Raw genomic sequence first — 19,803 nt, 5'->3', positions numbered from 1 at the left:
TCATTTTATTTACAATCAAAAGACCGAAAATATCTTCTGTCTGTGCAGTACAGAGATTTACATAAGTACATGTTTTAGATTTTTAATATTATTATTCGAAGTAAACTTCTAAAATATAATACAGCTATCTCCAATAGCTTTGTCCGTGTGTTTCACAACAGTTATCAGTATTATATGTATTCATCTCGACTATTATTTATCCGTATAGCAAATTTCATTAAAATCTGCGAATCCGTTTATGTATAATAAAATGTACTAGAGTAGTTTTTATTTTATTCCACTGAGGTGGCAAACGATTAACATCGGTAAGTGGTTACCGTAGCAATATTAACATCTGCAATACCAGAGGTATTACGCTTGCGTTGCCGACCCTGAAGAAACCTCTTTACCCCCCTTTTGAAGAAGCCCATGCTGTAGGCTCTTAGGAAAATCTCGGCAGGGAGCTCATTTCATAACCTAAGTGTTCGTGGGAGGAAACATCTCTGAAACCGCGCAGTACGCGACCATTGAGGATGTAGGACATGAGGATGAACTCCCTGCCGATGGCGAGCCGTACGATGGTAGAAAGTGGCTGTGGGCATCATATTGAACAATTCCTCTGAGCACAATCCGTTGTACAAGCGGTAGAACACGCAAAGTAAGGCAAAATCTCTCCTAAGACTTAAGGGTTCGATACCGCTTGTGAGCCTCGGATCATCGACAATTCTCACAGCTCGTCGTTGCAACGAGTCAAAGGGTTCAAGCTGGAATTTAGATGCTCCGGTCCATAAGTGACGGCAATACTCCATGTGGGGCCGGATTTGCGATTTGTAGAGCATTAATCGCTGATCCGGCATAAAGTAATGCTTCGCTCTATTGAGCACACCGAGTTTTTTGGATGCCTTCCCTTCGAGGTGGCCACGGAATTTTACAACACTAAAGATGACGACACCAAGGATCCCAATGCTTTTAGAGATGTTAAGAGACGGACGCCTTATACAATCGGAAACAATAAATGAACGTTTAAGCTACAGCAAATGGGTTTCTTTGTAACTACGGTCAGTGTATTTTTTTGTAATATCGATTATATTTATCTACTCATGAATTGACGCTTAACAGTTGAAATGTAATTGATCCGCGTAGTTTTCTAAATAAAAACATCATTTCTAAAAGAAATTATTGTTTGCCCTATAGATGAGCGGTGTGCTCTAATTATAATCATTTTGTGTCTAATTTTGTGAACTAACATTATAATCAGAGAAACAAATGATCCGAGTTTTAAATTTTCAAAAATTGTATGATAAATAATGTATCTAAATAATTGCTTTTAGATTTTAGAACAATTACAATCATATATCTTTGATTTTAAACGTTTTGAAGCGACAATATAAACAAAATAGTCACTAATTTAAATAATAATAATCTTTTTTTATTTTTTATCACATTTATCATTTTTGTTCATATTTCTTCTCGTCACTTTATAGATTTATATATAAGCAAAGTTCACGTATTTCATTTTTTGAGCAAAAGTACCTAAAAATGAACCTATACAATTACTACTGTTTTCAACTTTAGGATTTTAGTATCAGAACTTAGAAGGTAAACTAATATTTTTCTTAATTTCACTTCTAGGCCCTTCTTTGTCAATGAAGAAGTTGAATTAAAAAAATTATTTAACAGTATTAAAATTTGAAAAACGAAATGAGACAATTATGTTCGTATTTTAGTTACTCGATCTACGGAAACAATAAGATATTTATTAATACGCTTCTGTTAGCATACATGTACATACCTGAGATATAATTCGTTTTGTCTATTACTTGAAGAACATTTGGATTAGATGACAAATATTGAACCCATTACTTGAACAGCAAATTTCTCAAAAAGTATAATAAATACTGGAAATCTATATTGATTATTGTTCATTGATTGGTTCCACTACTCTAGTCATAACTACATAAAATATTGCACAAAATGTTGTATTTCTGCATTAAAGGATGGACACCGCATATACCTATGCAATAATAATCAGATTTTATAATAAAAAGTAGGTACCTTATAATATTAGGCAAACACTTTTGTATAGATGGACCTATGATTCCATATGAAATTACAAATGCAACTTTAATTTACAAATGACAATTTTATTGAACTAATTAAAATTTTATTAAACAAATGCAAATTGCAAGAAGGCGATGCAGTCGCTCGGATTAACTAGGTTTATTAATGTTATCATCGTCGAGTTATTTTATTGGTGAATGGTGAGATTATTTATAATTTACATTAAGCAGATTGAGCTCACTCATGATTTAAAGTCGTGTAATACATAAATATATTTTAAATCGTTATTGAACATTATTAATTATAATAATATATAAATTTAAAACTGTAATTTAATAAGTATTATGTGTATAAGACTTTTTATGTACTCGTACTTATCGGAATATATTAATTAAGTAACATTTGAACAAATAATAAAATAAATTTTATAAAACAATTATACTTGGAAATTATTAGTTATTTATTCATATTACCGTTTCCAAATACTTAATATATAGGTACATGTTTTAAATAAAAATATGCGCAATATCTTTGCCGATTCTAAACAGATTTTGCTTTTTAATCAGAAGGGTTTATTCCCATGTTAGTCATCCATTAATTTTGTTAAGATTGATGTCGGTTTCTTTTTGTGAAATAAAATCCTAAATTATTTACTTATGTATCCCAGTACTTTCTGTTCTGTTGGATATGTATCGTGATTTGTCAAAAAAATTCACAATGGTAACTTCTAACATCTAATTTTTATTGGTATTAAAGGTAAAAATATCTACAATATATCTGAAAAAAATATGATGTGCTGTCCTTGACCTTCCTCTTGTTAAGTTCATAATTTGAATAATAAATCGTTATCGGGGGATGGAGAGTCTGTGCAGTGGGCAGTACAGGTTGGTGCGTTCATTACTTGAACAAAGCAGAGTGTTTCCCACGTTAAATTGAGTGTAGAGAGGCAATTTGAACTGGACGTCTGTTCGCGACACCGGGTCAGACAGACCGAGTTTTTTAATTTTTGGCTCAACGCTCGGCTTGTGGATCGTTGTTGTTTTAGTCTGACGTTATTGTGAGTTAGTCAATTGTACTTTCGATGTTTGATTACAAACAAGTTTTGTAATTATATAAATAGATATGTTGGAAAAACACACTCCACGTTGACTAGAAAATTCACCGAATTATACATATATATTCTAGGATAAAGAAATAAAATTTAGTTAAAGTAGGCATATAAATAAAAATGCTATACTTTCAATGGAAACTCTAAAGAACTCCAATTTTACTTCGCCAAAACAAGAATAGCGGACCCCACACAGGAAAATAACGAAACTAGTGCGACGTGATCTCTGATCATCAAATACGTTTTCAATTGAAAAAGCGTTGAGCAGAATCGGGGATCAAGTGTTGATTTCAAACAGTAGGAAGAAGTCACTTAACCCCGTCACGTGCCCTGTGCCCCCGTGAAAGTTGACACGGGGATTGTCTTCGTTCTGTGCCGGAGATTACTTGCTTAATGATAGTTTGCTTCAATACTTCTTATATATTATTATTTTTTATTTGATATGTCGTAAACAAAAGACATACTTTTGTTAAATAAAATATATATCTTTAATTTTAAATCTGCAACTAAGTTGTCTAATTTACAAAATATTCCTCAAAAGCATTGATTAAAATTTATAATCTAAAATTAAGCTGATGTTACAGTTGATCAAAGAACATATCAGAGAAAAATTTCTTCTTTGTTGTTAATAATGTTCTAGTCAAAATGTTTAATGGCAAATAAAGTATTTATCGTACTCGAATGTGTGTTTCGAAGTGGGCTCGAATGGGTTCTACTAAAAGACTATATTTAATAAATAAATAAACACATTAGATAAATTACAAATAATTGCGTAATTATTTCAAAAGCAGGATGAGAATTACCTGTAGATTATAATTCTACTCAATGATCCATTCAAAATTATTCCGAGTCCATTCAATCAAATTAAACTGTTCGACCGAAAGTCCTGCTCCAGGCTACAGTTCTCATGAAATATTTACACCTCTCAATGTGAATGGATTATTTGAACGTCAACTATTGCCAGTAAATGGGTTACGTATTACTCGTAATTACGTACAACAGTAATGTCAACTTATAACGAAAATTTTTATACTTATTTATATATACCTAGGTATGTAAGAGATTTATTAATACTAATTTATAGACACGTAGATACTTAGGTACTACCTCTATTTATGATACAATTAATTATTTAAGGCGACAGTTAAAAAACAGAGTAAAGTAAAAAAACATGGTCTTACATACTTCTAAAGTAACATATTAGTGAATTTGTTAGTAGAAAAATGCAAAATATATAAACCGTAAAGCAATAATTATTTATGTTGTCGTGATTTGCCAATCTTATAATCAAGAACAACATTATATATATATATATATATATATATATATATATATATATATATATATATATATATATATATATATATATATATATATATATATTATTTTTAATGAGTTCTTTAATGAAATCTTTAGAAAACTAAAAAATCAAACCTTTGTGATTGTGATTTGATCTGCTAGTTTACTGTTCCTTACGAAAATACCAATACAGTTTGTTCTTTTGCTTGTATAGTTCTATTTGTTTTTCATTATTATTTTCACATTAGGACATCGACAAAGAGCATCTACTGTCTTTATGTGTACAAGCACATAAATATCTGTAGGTCATAAAATATCTATAGGTAAGATTTAAATCGTACATAACTATTATAAAATACATGCAAGCAAAAAATATTATTATTACAATTGTCAACCCGTAGTTTGTTAGGTATTCACATGTTTAATTGTACGCAACCAAAACATCGTCAAATTATATCGTCATATTTGTAAACATCAGTAACAGTCATCATTGAGATAACCATTTACCTTATTCATGGACACAACTGCTTTGCGTGCTTATTCAGTTAATTGTTTTTTAAATTCCACTCCAGTTGACAGCGGAAGACAATAAGGGCGAAGGCTTTAAGTATAAGGCGATTGCAATATCGCAAGTCATTTGTCATCTCAGCGTGATGAAGTCAGCAAGGGGTCATAGTTAAGGTCAGATCTTTTTTATATTTTTTATTTTTAATATTTTGAGTAGTCGACATTTACAATAAATTTACAATATTATAACATAAAATTAAAAAATAATTAGGAATTAAGGCATTTAAAATTAAATAAATGCAAACCCTATACAGTTTCCATGAATGAACATTGCAGTAGAAAGTTCACAGAAATATTTTAACCACAAACTAATTAGTAGTAAACAGATATAAGTACTTACTATATATTTACTTAATTCAAATTTAAGCGAATCTCACAGCAAAGTTAATATTTCAGTTAGCCTTTGAATGTTGAAGCGCTACTCTTCGCTACTATTTTTCACTAAACAAAATATTACTTGCATATAAACACACTGCCTTCTTAAAAGAAGTCCAGTTCCAGATAATTCTAACAATACTTTTATAATAGAAAACATTTTATTTAGCTTATTTGCTTACCTAAGTATATAACTAATACTGACCTGATTAAAACACTAAAAGAATAATATGGTCAAACAAAAAATTATTGTTTCAGAGGAAAGGTAAGCATATTTTATATCCATTTTTAGAAAAAAAAATCGCTTTACAAATACCTATAGGTAAGTACTTTATTTATAAAGTGTTTTTTTTTTTCTAAATATATTGCTTCATTATGAAGATATACCTAAAAAAAAGCATTATAATAGCGAAATGAAGGTGGTAACCCTGTTTAACAATGAGAATAATGAGATTTTCTTACTACCGAGTGTGAGTAGAACTACTGAGGCAGGCGTCCTGGCCATGGACGTCAATTCACTTAAGGGGAGTCGATCATGCCTCCGCTTGCTACTAAAAGCTACTAAAAGCCCTCCATAAAAGCAATAATTAAATTGGCGTAACGCAATTTAGTAAAGCGATGCTGTCAAAGGTACTTGGATGTAATAGGTCTCTCCTAATGCTCCTTTAAATTTTAAATGCTCCTTTGTAAATGCATATCAATTTCTACTCGCACCTTTGCAATGCAATATAAATAAATGCAATATATCTAATGAATAATTCCAATTTTTAATAAAATAAATACATAATTATGTAACCCTTACACCTATCATATATAAATACGAGTATACCTAATTAAAACCTCTTCTTGTTAGACACTAATATTATGTAAACATTTAACTTGTAAAAAGGAAATTTTACAATAGATATTTACTTATTATTTCTTTCACTTACCTATGTATTTAATTACATAGACGAATACGAATGTCAATAAATGTAGATACCGGGAGAGACCTAGATTAACCTATTATAACTAGATAGATCGTATTCCTTCTGAAGGTAGAGTCACGACTCGCCGGAACCGGCGTGCATGCATGATATGTGTTTTGAAAGTGCCGGAAGCAATAAATATATAAGAAGATAATAAAATATGTTAGAAGTCGTAGACATTCGGTTCTTTTCGTCTACCACGCTAGGAACATGGCGTAAATATAGATGTAACAGACAAATAAAGTATAACCTATCCTAAACATAGTAAAAGTACGCATGTAAATAAGTTAAAAAATATTGCTTCGCTAGCTTTCTAGAAATATGCACTTTATCATGATACTATTAAACCCTCAACTTGATTAAACTAACATATTGTAAACCTTAGACTACAATAACAATAAAACAATAAAACTCACTCTTACTTAGATACCATATTTAGATACGTATACGATCATACGTACCTATATCCCATTGTATATGAAAACCGGCTGCATTCTAGACGGTAGGTCGCCAAGACGCCAATTAAATTTTATTTCCCTTTCATGATTATATTTCTGCTTTTGATACCCTTTCTTCATGGAAGCCTACCACTTCAAAAGGTCGCTTCATTCAAAAATATAGGATGAACTTCGCAAAAATATTTCTATACACATTAATTTCACAAACTATTATACAGGAAATTCATCTTTACGGCTTCACAAATGATTGTTAATTGTAATATACACATATATACACTATATATATATATATATATATATATATATATACACACACACAACTGATCGGTTGATTCTTTAGATTTTTATTTATGAACCGATTGAAATGAAACAAACACTAAAGTGAAAACAGCGTTTAAATCGGTTAAGCCGTTTCTGAGATCAGCGTGCACAAACGTACAAACTGACAAAAATTCCAAAAAACATTGTTTTGGGTTCTATTGCATTCGTAAACCCCCCCTATAATAGTTTTTTCTTATATATCTTCTATGTACAGACAAAGATCAGTTACGATTTTGTTATATGTATTGATTGATGATGAAGACTGATGACAAACATCATACGATTATCAGCTACTGTAAACTTTGGTCAAATCATGTAATAAGTAGAACTGAGCTGGGAGCTGATTACCATTATTTTCATCCTAAATAAATGTGCTGTCTTATTTTATTATAATCAGTTGTTTATATCGTGTGATCTCATTATATTATTCCAATCCTTCTTGTATTTTAACTTCATCATTATCATAATTTCAGCCATTATCCGTTCAGTGCTAGACGTAGGCCTCCCCATTAACTGCCATGAGGAATGCTCCTGAGCCACCTGTATCCACTGACTCCCTGCAATGCACTTAACGTCGTCATTCCATCTAGTGAGAGGTCATCCTTCACTGAGTTTGCCCTTGCGGGGCGGCACTCAAGTACCTTTCTTCCGCATCGGTTGTTGGTTCTTCGAGCTATGTCACCAGCCCATTGCCACTTCAGCTTGCTTATCCTTCGGGCTATAATGGTTATTTTGGTTCTTTTGTAGATATCCTTATTTCGGATTCTATCACGCGAGGAAACTCCAAGTCCAAGGTTCCATAAGTCATCATTAGCAACACGCACTGGTTAAAAGCTTGATCTTCAAATTTTGAGGTATTCTGGATGAAAAGATGTGGTTTTCTGAACGATACCCAGCCGAGTGAGATTTGTCGGTTGACCTTTCGATTGAAATTGAATTTACCTATTCGCACAACTTGTCCCATGTATATATATACCATGTATACTCATCGACAACTTTGAGCGCAGTGTTCTCAATCGTAACCGATATAGGTGTGACAAGGACCGTAGACACGATTTTAGTCTTGTCCATGTTCATCTTAAGACCTACCAGTTGAGAAGCACCATTCAGGTTATTTAGTATTCAAATCTTCCAGGGATTTTGTTATAATTACTATGTCATCGGCAAATCGAAGGTGAGTATTGTATTTACCATTAATGTTTATACCACACCTTTTCAAGTCCAAAAGTTTGAAAACATCTTCCAGTGCAGCTGTCAAGAGTTTTCGGGATATTACGTTACCCTGTCTTATATTTTTCTGCTCTGAAATGAGTTTCGTACTCTGGTTCTGTACTTGGTCATATCATAGCCTTACTGTACATATATTTCAACACTTCTATATATCTAAACCCAATCTGGCAGCGCTGGAGGAACTATAATAGTACCGCCCATGTATCGACCGAATCAAAGGTTTTTTCATAATCCACAAACGCCAGCCATAGGGGGAAAGAGATTATTAGCAATGAGATCTAATTGCACCATTGCTAGCAATATAGGGCATATTGCTAGCAATGGTGCAATTAGATCAGGGCAATCCCTCCGAGTTCCACCTGTAAACCACCGTGATTGATTTATTATTGAATTTGTCACAATGGGCTAACTGACCTACTTCAGCTTCACCTATCATCCTTCACTGGTGCCCCGCCAACGTATACCGTTAGTGCAGGCGAGGTTACCTTTCCATTCTTATCCATTAAAAAAAATGCCAGTCATAGTGACAGATTATACACTTCGGTCTTCTGTATAATCAGCCGTAGCGTATGTTGTATGGTGGTATGGTGTTAAAGCCCTTTCAGAAGCCAGCTTGTTCGGGTGACTAGAAGACAGAGGAGAGTAAAAGCGGGAAACAGTGTTAACGGTGCACTGCTCTCGATTATGTCAAGTAAAAATGTATCGGTCGCCTTCTGTATAATCAGCCGTAAATGCTGTACAGATGAGAGCTATGTGTGGTATTACTTTAAAAGATTGTATGGTGGTATGGTGGAGAGGATTAAAGCCGAGCAAGAATGAATTTCGGAAGCAAGATTGATGAATGTGGAAGAAGCTTGTTCGGGTGACTAGAAGTCGATTAATATAATATTTTAACTTATTATTAATTATATAATCAGTAATAAAATTGTTTGAAGCACAAAGCAAAAATTCTATTAATAGTCGATATTAAATTAATATAAATTTGTACACTACTGTCATGTCAATGTCGTACTGTAATATAGGTATCAATTACCAATGCTATGTCAGTCATGAAGATCAGATAGTATGACTTTGTTCCTTTGCCTTTCCATTATGAATAACTTGATAAATATTACCATTGTCAGTCAATCAGTGACAGTTTGTCACTGTCAGTCAGACTCGTGTTTATTTTGTATTATAATGCAATTTACTGCAATTATTGCATTAGCCGCCAACTATTTAATTTTGGTTTTTGAGATATTAGTTATTTTTATTTGAGACTTATTTTGTAGCTTGTATTTTGGTTTCCAACTTAAATTAAAATTTCAAGCAAAGTTGGAAATACAGAATTATAATACACAAAGTTGTATAATTTACTAAGATATTAAAATTATACTAAACATATCGTAAATTTGGAATGATTTATTTTATCGTTTTGTTAAATAAACCTGTTAAGTAATGTAGTAGCTAAATTAACTATTATTATAATGCATACATGTGCCGCCAGTTCAAAGCACCACACAAGGTCAACTGACAAAAGAAACCAAGGTAATGATTTCATCAAATTCAAGTGTTAGTTTAATATTGGATATACATTTGTTTTGTAGTGGATTGCTACTGTCTAGTTTTTTAATACTTTGTATTTTCAGATATATGCATCGGCTCTGGATTGCACCAAAATGACAACTCTGAGCAATATTTTCGAGAATGATCAAATGCAAATAATTACTTCAGAGTTCACTAGACTAGGAGGTAAGTTTTTGTCAGTAATTATGAAATTTAATAAATGATGACTTATTTATATGCATTTGTTATGTTATTGTTATTGTCTTATACATAAACTTATATTTGCGAAGTATATAATATACACAACTAATATCCACAACACACATTTCAATTGAAATTACTGGATATATATTATAGTGAATAATCTGTTATCAGGTACTTATTTTTTTATGCAACTTAGAATGGCAAACAAGCTGATGACCCACCTGATGGAAAGTGGTAACTGTAGCCTATAGAGATAAGCTGTACCATAGACGTAACAGAGTATACTCTTACGCTCATGACACCCCCCATGTGTTGCCATTCCTGAGGACTCAGGTGTTATTCCTCTGTACCCTGAAAATTCACTGCCATATCCCACCCTTCGAACTGAAACACAGCCATGCAAACACAACTGCTTCATGGTAGAAACAAATGGGACAGAAGCAAATGATTTTTGTACAAAGTCTCCCTCTGGTAAAACTAGGTACTTATTACTTCTGCATGCCCATTGTTATAATAACAATTCTTCCACCTCTATGAAAACTAGTTACTTATGCAAAGTCAGGGGCAGTAATTAACAACATACTTAATTTTCATATGATGTACTTGCAATGTCTGTCTTTATCATTACCCTGAAATAATCATGACCTAAGGGGGTAAAGGATACAGTTTATTATAAAGTACTCTTTTAAAGTGATGATACTAGTCTCTCTACTGATGCCTAATTGTGAAACATGTACAAGGTTATAATGCCTATAATTAATGGAAATAAAATTACAGGATATTATGGCTAATAATTAATATTAATATCTTTTACAAATGCCAATGCATGTAATATATTCATATCTGGACTAATTATTTTTACTCTTGTCAAGATTTAACTGCAATTTAAAATATTTTAAGAGTCATGAAATAAGGCTTTATTTATTTATAATGTTACTTTTCTAATTACAGAAAGATGTTATTTGGATAATGCTGGTGCTACATTATATCCTCAGTGTTTACTTAAAAATATAAATGAAGACCTCCTTAATAATGTTTATATAAACCCGCATAGTGATAAGTATACACAAGATTGCATAGAACAAATCAGGTATCACATCTTATCCCATTTTAACACTGATTCTTCTACTTATTCTGTTGTGTTCACATCAGGTACTACACAGTCATTGAAGCTAGTTGGAGAGTCTTTTCAGTTTGCCCCTGATGAAAATGAAGTACTAAATTGTGGATCACTTGTTTATTTGAGAGATAATCATACATCAGTCGTAGGACTGAGAGAGATAGCTGCAGAAAAGAATGTGGACATTATACACATATCACATGAGGACTTCTTGAAAGCCTTAGATCCAACAAAAGTTTCTCTTCCAACAAATGGGAGGGAGAAATATAAAAATGAGGGTAACACATTACTTGTATACCCAGCACAAAGTAACTTTAACGGTTATAAGTATCCTATAAATTGTATGGATATTATAAAAAAAGGATGTCTCAATCAATACATAAAGAAACAGTTATGTAAAATCAATTGCAGTTGGTATGTATTGTTGGATGCTGCATGTTATGTATCAACAAGTAAATTAGATTTATCAGTAGTGCAACCTGACTTTGTGTGCTTATCGTTTTATAAAGTATTTGGATATCCTACTGGCCTAGGAGCATTACTTATAAAAAATAGCAGTGCAAATGTTCTAAACCAAAAGAAATATTTTGGAGGTGGAACTGTTGATATTGTTTTAAGTAGTGAAGATTTTCATGTAAAAAGAAAAATTCTTCATGAGAGGTGTGTACTATTTTTTTTTTTGTGAAATAGGTAGGTTTAGGTAGTTATTTAAAACAAGTTGAAGCAATTAAAAAGTTATTTGCATATATATTGGAAATGACTACACATTAAAACTGGTAGGTAACTTAGTACATAATTGAAAAGATAAAACTTTATTAGTTTTTTTTTTATACCTACTCAGCCTTTATGAATACTGTTAAATAAAGAATAATAAGCATATAAGACAGAAACCAAAGAAAGAATGGTGTTCTAAAATTAGACTGTTAATTTATTATATTTACTTAAGATTATTAGAAAATAAGAAATATATACTGTTAGATAATTAGTCACTGGTTGACAGATCACTAAAATGATAGAAAAACAATGTCTAAATACCTACTTACCTTGTTACTGAATTGGTTTCAGATTTGAAGATGGAACCTTACCTTTTTTATCAATCATAGCTCTAAAGCATTGTTTTGATGCACTGACCAAGTTAATACCGAAAATTATAAACAATGACATAATGGATACTATATCACATCATACTTATAGTTTAGCCAAGGATCTTTATCATCAGCTTGGGAAACTTCATCACGAGAATGGGAACAAAGCAGTAATTACATATATGGATACTGATTTCACTGATATTAGCAAACAAGGTGCTATCGTCACATTCAATCTGTTAAGAGAAGATGGCACATATATTGGTTATTCAGAGGTTATTATCTTCTCAGTTGTTGTGCAATAAAAATATAATGATAATTGTAATCCCGGGTAGGATTTTAAATGTAATAGTTGACATGTCCATGTTTAGTCATGTATATTTTAATCTAATGTGGCTTAAGATGCCAAGTCAAACAAGCTAGCTATCATTTGTCACTAAATCAATGTGGTTTGCTGACGATATCGTCCAAATCCATCTATCAGGTGAAACTAAATATTTTATATTAAACAGACAAGTCAGTTTTAAATTGATACTGACTGATTTTAACCCATAATATTTGCATGTTGTAACTGATATTAGATCTCACACCCATTATTTGTATTACAAATATCTCTAACATTTCCTTAAAGAAATTTTCATTTCAGTTTCAACACATGGCAGACCTATTCAATATAAGTATAAGAACTGGCTGTTTTTGTAATTCGGGCTCTTGTCAACGTCATCTGAATGCAAGCAATAAAGAAATGAAGGATATGTATAACGCAGGACACAAGTGTGGCGACGATGTTGACTTAATTGACGGTAAACCAACTGGTGCAATACGAGTATCATTTGGCTACTATAATACATTCAATGACGTTGATAAATTAATAGTAATGATTTGCCGCTGTTTCGTCAGAACTAAATATAATAAACCGAAACGTACGATGAATGATTTCATCAAACTAAAATCTCTAAAATATGCAAAAAATATATCTAGTGAGGAAAATCACAAAATTAATGAGGAAGAGTTTTTTGAAGAAAAATATTCTACTATACAACAACCTCTAATAAAATCTGATATTGTGCTTAGTCAAATATCTCTTTTCCCAATTAAGTCATGTGGTGCCTTCAAAATAAATACTTCCTGGAAAATAGGGTCGAAAGGGTTCGAATACGACAGAGAATGGATGATCATCAAAGACAATGGAGTTTGTCTAACTCAAAAACAAAATACACGTATGTGTATGATTCGACCTAAAATTGATTTAAAACGCAAAGTAATGATTCTGTATTTTAAAGGTATTTTGTTTTTTTTACTTGATTAAAGTAATGACTGCATTAGGGATTATAGTCCAAAGAATATTTACATTTTTATTATAATAGAGACAAAGTCACTTTGTTTGTTGTCTTTCTAAATATATCACTGAACTGAAGACGTGTATTGGCCCCCCTCTAATTACTGTATTTTTATTCTGCTGTCTTTATAGATTTTTCATTTCCATTTTTATTTCTATAGCTCTCAATATGAAAAAAATACATACATTAATTTTTTCTTTAGTATACACTTATCTAAATACCCACATGCACCTTTTTATTTAATAAGATCATGCTTTATATTTTCAGGTCTAGCCCCAATATCAGTACCTTTGAACCCATTGGAAAACAAGCATAAAGAGGTTACAATTTGTCAGAGTAAAGTTTGCACGGACCTGGTAAAAGGTTATGATTGTGGAGATGAAGTTGCTAATTGGATTTCAAATGCTTTAGAAATATCATTTCTTAGATTAGTTAAACAAGCCAGCCATGATGGTAGAGTACAGAAGACAAATACAGACGAAGACAAGAAGCTACTTTCACTGAGTAATCAAGCACAATTCTTATTAATAAACAAAGCCACTGTGAGGTGGCTGAATGATAAGATACAAGAACCTCTATTTATGGAAGATATTGAACAGTTAACAGACCGTTTCAGAGGTAATCTAATAATAAATATGGATGAAGAATTAGTAGAAAGGGATTGGCAGAGAGTTATAATTGGAAAACATGAATTTAGGGTATGTATAACTTAAAATGTTTGCTAGATCTAATCCAAATTTTTTCTTTGAGTCAATCACATGTCTAACTTAGTGATCAAACAAAACAATTATTGAAAATTTTATACACCTATAATTGGGAAATTATTATTTGTTAATTCATATAATGTGAAACATCAATTCTCATGTTTTAAAAATCCTGTGCAATAAGATATTTCTACTATAAACAATTGTACCAACTCTCATAAAAATAACAAATGTTTCTGTGTAAAAACAAAAAGTCAGAAAATTACCTAAAACTATCTAGTTAATAGGTGTACTATTTTACAATATTGTAGTGTGCTACGGAAATTATAGATGCTGGAATTCCACATTTAATTTTAAATATTGCAGGTTGATGGGCAATGCCCTCGATGTCAAATGGTATGTATAGATCAACAAACTGGCGAGAAAACAGTAGAACCACTTCGAACTATTTCTGAACAATTTGCAGGGAAAATGCGTTTTGGGATTTACTTGAGTTATATGGGCCCTATTGATGGATCTAGGGAGCATATGTTGAAGATAAATGCACCAGTTAAACCTATCATCAATGATGAGGATATTAGTAGGTAAACTAAATAGTGTTTTAAAAGTAAGCAGTTTCTGGATTTAATTTTTGCTTAATTAGTTGGTAACGTAGATTTCATACTCAACTTTTATGACAATGTTTTAATTAATTGAATAAAAATTAACAGATTTGAAAATTACTTTTAATAAACAAATCAATTTATTTTTTTAATTCTTTATACAGAAACTGGAAATTACTTTGCATTATTATTATAGTTGGCACCAATTAGTTTTGGTTTTGTAACATACACATACTACTAAGACTGATAAATATTGTTTAGAAAATTGTTACACATTGTATACATTGTTACTTGTACCCACTATTGGAATTTCATAGAATAGTGAATAAACACCACCACCAGGTATATATTAACATACATAATGAAATGCAATCAATATTTATATTGTTGTCTAAAAAAACTCCCAATGTGCATAAGTGTATAATTTATAAAGCTGAGAATGTTCCAATTAATTCTACAAATAATCAAAAATTCTTCAACCATAATTCTAGATATTCTATATATAAATACTTGTTGTCATGGGCTCCAACAAGAGGGTGAAAGGGGGTTAACTTCCTTCGGAAATAAATATTTGAATCAAAACTTAAGGAATCCGAGTTGCCCTTCCAAATTATACATCTATGCACCAAACATACATGTATAATTTAACTATTATTTCTATTTTGTTAGTTAATATTATAAATAATAGTATAATGTGTTGATACAGATGCACCTTCGTGAAAGTAACATTGGCGGCGTCCATGTTTATTATATTATACTATATATATAATGTGTCTATAGTAACTGAATAGTTACTATAAAAATATTAGTCATAAGCTATATAACATTTAGTATAAAAAAAGTATCTTCAACTATTATCTAATTTGTATGAACAATCAATAAAATTATTTGTAATTTTATTTTAATTATACAATTAATAAGTATAGTCCACAGTGTGTAACTTATTAATTTTGTTATAAATGCTAGTGTACTAGATAGTGATGCTAATTATTGCATACAAAACTCTCGTATGCACATAATTGATGCATATTACATTCCACTTGGACATAGAATATCACCAAATAATAAATTATAAATATATGAGGGTTTATGTAATGTATTTTTAGGGATTTATACAAAAAATGGAAAGGTATCCTTTTGTACAATTTTTTCCATTCATCTGTCATAGTATTGTACCTGAGCTACTAATACTATTGATTAGAAATTTGGCATAGTTTTATATTGTCGACTCACACATATTGCAATTGAAAAAATAATAATATTTTCTTTGCTAGAGGGCCCAAAAGGGGTACTAAAAATTTTTAAAATGACTTACTTTTTTAATTTACCAAATGATTTATTTATTTTTATGCTATATAGTTTTAGTTAAGAAGATTTTTATTTCATACATAGGTATGAAGCTCTTGGCAATATATATTTAATTAAATAGATATCCAGAATATATTGATATGTATGGAGTATGCATGTGTTAATTCCTTTATGCACATGTACATATTATGACGAATTTATTTAAAACTATTCTCCACTATAAAGATAGCAATGAATGAAGTGGCAAAGAAAAAACAAGGTTCATTTTAGAATATAAATATATATTTATGGAGTGTGCTTAATCTAGTATAGATTAATCACATAGTATGTATTTAAAACAAAGAAAATAATTCTATACTATAAAATATTATATAAGAGTATCTGAAAGTGCTTAGTTAAAACTTTTAATAAATACATAATTATATACTTTTTAGGTAATGTCATGCAATACCTAAGTGAAAAATAACTTAAGTAGATATAACACCGTTAGATTTAAAGTTATCATATATAATATATATATATATATATATACAAAATGGCCTTATAGAATTCACTGTGATATTCTTAGTTATATTTTAATCATTTATGCTGTCAGTTATAATGATAGCACTGTTATATATATACTATAATTAGGATTAGACTAAAACTTATACCAATACAATTTCCAATAAGTTTCAATACTTAACAGCAGAAATGTAATGCATTGAGTATTTTGTTATATAGGTATCACTATTAATGTTAGTTTAAAAATTATATATTTATTGACTTTCAACAGAATTTAATTAATAACAATAAAAGGGCAATATTTTTTAAAACAAAACAGACTAGTTCCATAAATCTATAACATTTATTAACCAGAGAATGATAGAAATGTTATTACTGTGATGAAATGATAAACAAAAATGAAATGTGATCTTGCCAGAAATAACAAAACTATATTTATTTAAAAAAAATATATAATTATTGATTTTGTTACTATAAATAAGATAAAACTATAATTCTTATTGTTACTGTTAATAAGTGTAAATTTAGACAAGTTACTATCTTGGTTGTTATAGTATAAATATATGTTAAACTATTGCACAGTTTATTGGCTGTTGTCCTTTTATTTCCCTTGGTTCACTACCTTGAGATACATCCTGTACTACCTGTGCTACCTCCTCATAATCTGGTATGGCCATAGTCTGCATTTTGGAATATATGAGTTTATCATTAACTGTTATTTCAAAAGATCCTGCAACAATATTGATATATTGTTTTTATATTTTATATATTGTTCACTTGGATCCTTCTATGTATTTCACTCGGAGCTGGTCATCTATGCACAATAATAAACTTAAATAACCTACTACTAAATAGCAGAATAGTGGTGCTTATTATTGAAAAAAAATATTTTGGGTTCCAAAGAAAATATTTAAAGGCAATGGCAGTTTTTTGCTCAAGGAAACAGTGGTTCAGAAAGATATGAACCAATTAAAAGGCAGTTACTTAATTCTCAGTAACATTACTAGTAAATAAATATTTTTTTAAAAGTTAGATTTCAAGTAACTGCAATTGAAGTTATGTAATGAAAAATCCAGACATACCCTGCCGACCACGCTTACAATACACTACAGCATTAGGAGTGCTTTCTCGAATAGTTTTTGCAAGTGCAACACAATGACCCCCATAATCACAGACTCCACTAAAAAAGTTATAAATATTAGATAAATGTAAAAAAAATGAATTCACAAAACCCGCAAATTAAATTATGTATTTAAACTTAAAGAATAGATCATACCAATATTCAACATTTACTCTAATCACTTTTTTATCGGAGTCATTGACCGACATCATAATATGGCTTAAATTATATCATTATTAACCACTTACTAATATGCTGAAAAATGATAAAATACAATAATAATTTATATAAACTACAATATAAACATTGTTACTATAGTAGAAGTGTCAGCTGTGAATGTCAACATTGTCCACGACATGAATTTGATCAGCTGACAAGATTACCAGATACAATTTTATAATTTGCCCAAATGACAAATCTAATTTCCAAAATCGATACAATTTTGTACACTTTTATCCAATCACTAACTTATGTATTTTTATTAAGCGATACTGCGATATTAAAATGCTTTCTTAATTTACTTATGATAATATATATACATATACATACATACATATATATATATATATATATGTATATATATATATATGTGTATATATATATATATATATATACTTTAAAAAATTACTTAAAAATGAAAAATTTATTGAGATCACTGCCAACTAATAGAATTGCTGCATTTTCACGCTGAATAGCTATGGAAATGCGTTGACCAAAGTATAGACCAGTCTTTTGGTCGCCAGAGATTTCCACCAGTCGGTATGATAACTCTTTGAAAGGATTCACCCTACGGGCTCAGAGTCTCAACTGCAAACGCGGCAAATATATATTTATTTCTGTTGGCGACAGACCTCCTTTCATACAAGTTTACCTTTTTTAGATTTATATTTTTATATTATGAATATGTCTTTTGATAATTATTTTGTTTTTCTATTTGATTGACATATTATTGTTATTTGTATGAAGTGTGTACGTCTAAGAAAATATATTGGTAAGCCTCTCTCTATATTATTATTTTATTATTGTCGCTGCCCTCCTCTCCTACCAGCGCCGTTTTCATTGGTCCTTCTCCCGGTAAAATTATTAGATATATATTTAAAAAAAATTCGAAATTATAAAAATTTTTTCAAATGGTTCTCATAAGAGGTATGGCAGCGGCACAAAGCGCCCCAGCGGATTTAATCGTTCCTCCTTCAGAGGTATCCGCCGGCGTTTCTCATAATATTAATATTCCTAGTTCGCGTTATAGTCCACATCGCTCATCAACCTCTATTCAAACGCAACGACTTGCCGCGAAAGCATTACATGCACGTCGCTTAGCCGAATTAGAGGCCGATCTTGACCGCGCCGCAACTGAGCGGGAACGCGCTGCAGCTGAGCGGGAACGCGCTGCAGCTGAGCGGGAGCGTATTGTAGCGACTCTAGAACTAGAGGCTAAATTAGCGGCTATTGATGAGGCCGCCAGTACACACTCACAATCATCTAGAAACTCTAGACTAGAAAAATTGGTGACCTACACTAACAATTCTTTCTCTGAGAGACAGGTCAACTTGGTGCTGGCCACAGAACGCGAGCCCGTGGTCTCGCCTGGCGTTTGTGCCACCGGTATGGCTGGTGTCGCAACGCGCGAGCACGTGCCCTCTTTCGCGCCTGTTCAGTCGGCATTGGAGGCGCATACGGTACTGAAATTGGCCGAGCGCGCGCATGAATACTCGCCCGGCACCGCCGGCGTATCAGCCGCGGTGCGCGAGTGTGCGCCTGTTACCGCGCCGGCCCTGACTACCCTTGAAATCTTCAAATGTCCACGGCATGACATCCTCTCAGCACTACGGCTATGGAACGCAGCAGCCAGATCGTGATGCTGTTATTCCTCTTCTGGCTCTATCGCAAGACCCGGAGGAGATC

At 31.4% G+C, this 19,803-nt stretch overlaps 2 protein-coding genes across 3 annotated transcripts; one reads left to right on the top strand and one right to left on the bottom strand.

The window, feature by feature from the left end:
- Positions 1 to 4,997: 4,997 nt before the first annotated feature.
- Positions 4,998 to 17,214, top strand: LOC113515408 (molybdenum cofactor sulfurase). Of its 2 annotated transcripts, none has more exons than XM_031910656.2 (7): positions 4,998 to 5,128; positions 9,995 to 10,097; positions 11,067 to 11,895; positions 12,301 to 12,595; positions 12,967 to 13,603; positions 13,928 to 14,358; positions 14,731 to 17,214. In XM_031910656.2, the coding sequence occupies exons 2-7, from the start codon at positions 10,025 to 10,027 to the stop codon at positions 14,950 to 14,952; spliced, it is 2,487 nt and encodes an 828-aa protein (XP_031766516.2). In that variant the 5' UTR covers positions 4,998 to 5,128; positions 9,995 to 10,024; the 3' UTR covers positions 14,953 to 17,214. The 2 variants fall into 2 exon arrangements, with proteins under 2 accessions (XP_031766516.2, XP_026755400.2); XM_026899599.3 differs by lacking the exon at positions 4,998 to 5,128 and adding an exon at positions 9,298 to 9,893.
- LOC113515660 (migration and invasion enhancer 1) lies at positions 17,213 to 18,262 on the bottom strand. The gene is made up of 3 exons (XM_026899920.3): positions 18,055 to 18,262; positions 17,861 to 17,958; positions 17,213 to 17,508 (listed from the first exon to the last, which is right to left on the bottom strand). Exons 1-3 carry the CDS (start codon positions 18,108 to 18,110, stop codon positions 17,345 to 17,347), a joined length of 318 nt encoding a protein of 105 aa, XP_026755721.1. The 5' UTR covers positions 18,111 to 18,262; the 3' UTR covers positions 17,213 to 17,344.
- Positions 18,263 to 19,803: the final 1,541 nt, after the last annotated feature.

Source organism: Galleria mellonella, unplaced genomic scaffold, assembly GCF_026898425.1.
Source record: "Galleria mellonella isolate WM207_F2 unplaced genomic scaffold, CSIRO_AGI_GalMel_v1 utg173, whole genome shotgun sequence".
Taxonomy (NCBI): domain Eukaryota; kingdom Metazoa; phylum Arthropoda; class Insecta; order Lepidoptera; family Pyralidae; genus Galleria; species Galleria mellonella.
This window is presented reverse-complemented; position numbering and strand designations above follow the sequence as displayed.

Coding starts and splice junctions, on each gene's coding strand:
- LOC113515660 (XM_026899920.3), bottom strand. CDS start 18,110: ATGATGTCGGTCAATGACTCCGATAAAAAAGTGATTAGAGTAAATGTT. Junction 17,959..18,054: donor AGAGTAAATGTTGAATATTG/GTATGATCTATT, acceptor TAACTTTTTTAG/TGGAGTCTGTGATTATGGGG. Junction 17,509..17,860: donor TTGTAAGCGTGGTCGGCAGG/GTATGTCTGGAT, acceptor ATATTGTTGCAG/GATCTTTTGAAATAACAGTT.
- LOC113515408 (XM_031910656.2), top strand. CDS start 10,025: ATGACAACTCTGAGCAATATTTTCGAGAATGATCAAATGCAAATAATT. Junction 10,098..11,066: donor AGAGTTCACTAGACTAGGAG/GTAAGTTTTTGT, acceptor TTCTAATTACAG/AAAGATGTTATTTGGATAAT. Junction 12,596..12,966: donor CATATATTGGTTATTCAGAG/GTTATTATCTTC, acceptor TTTTCATTTCAG/TTTCAACACATGGCAGACCT.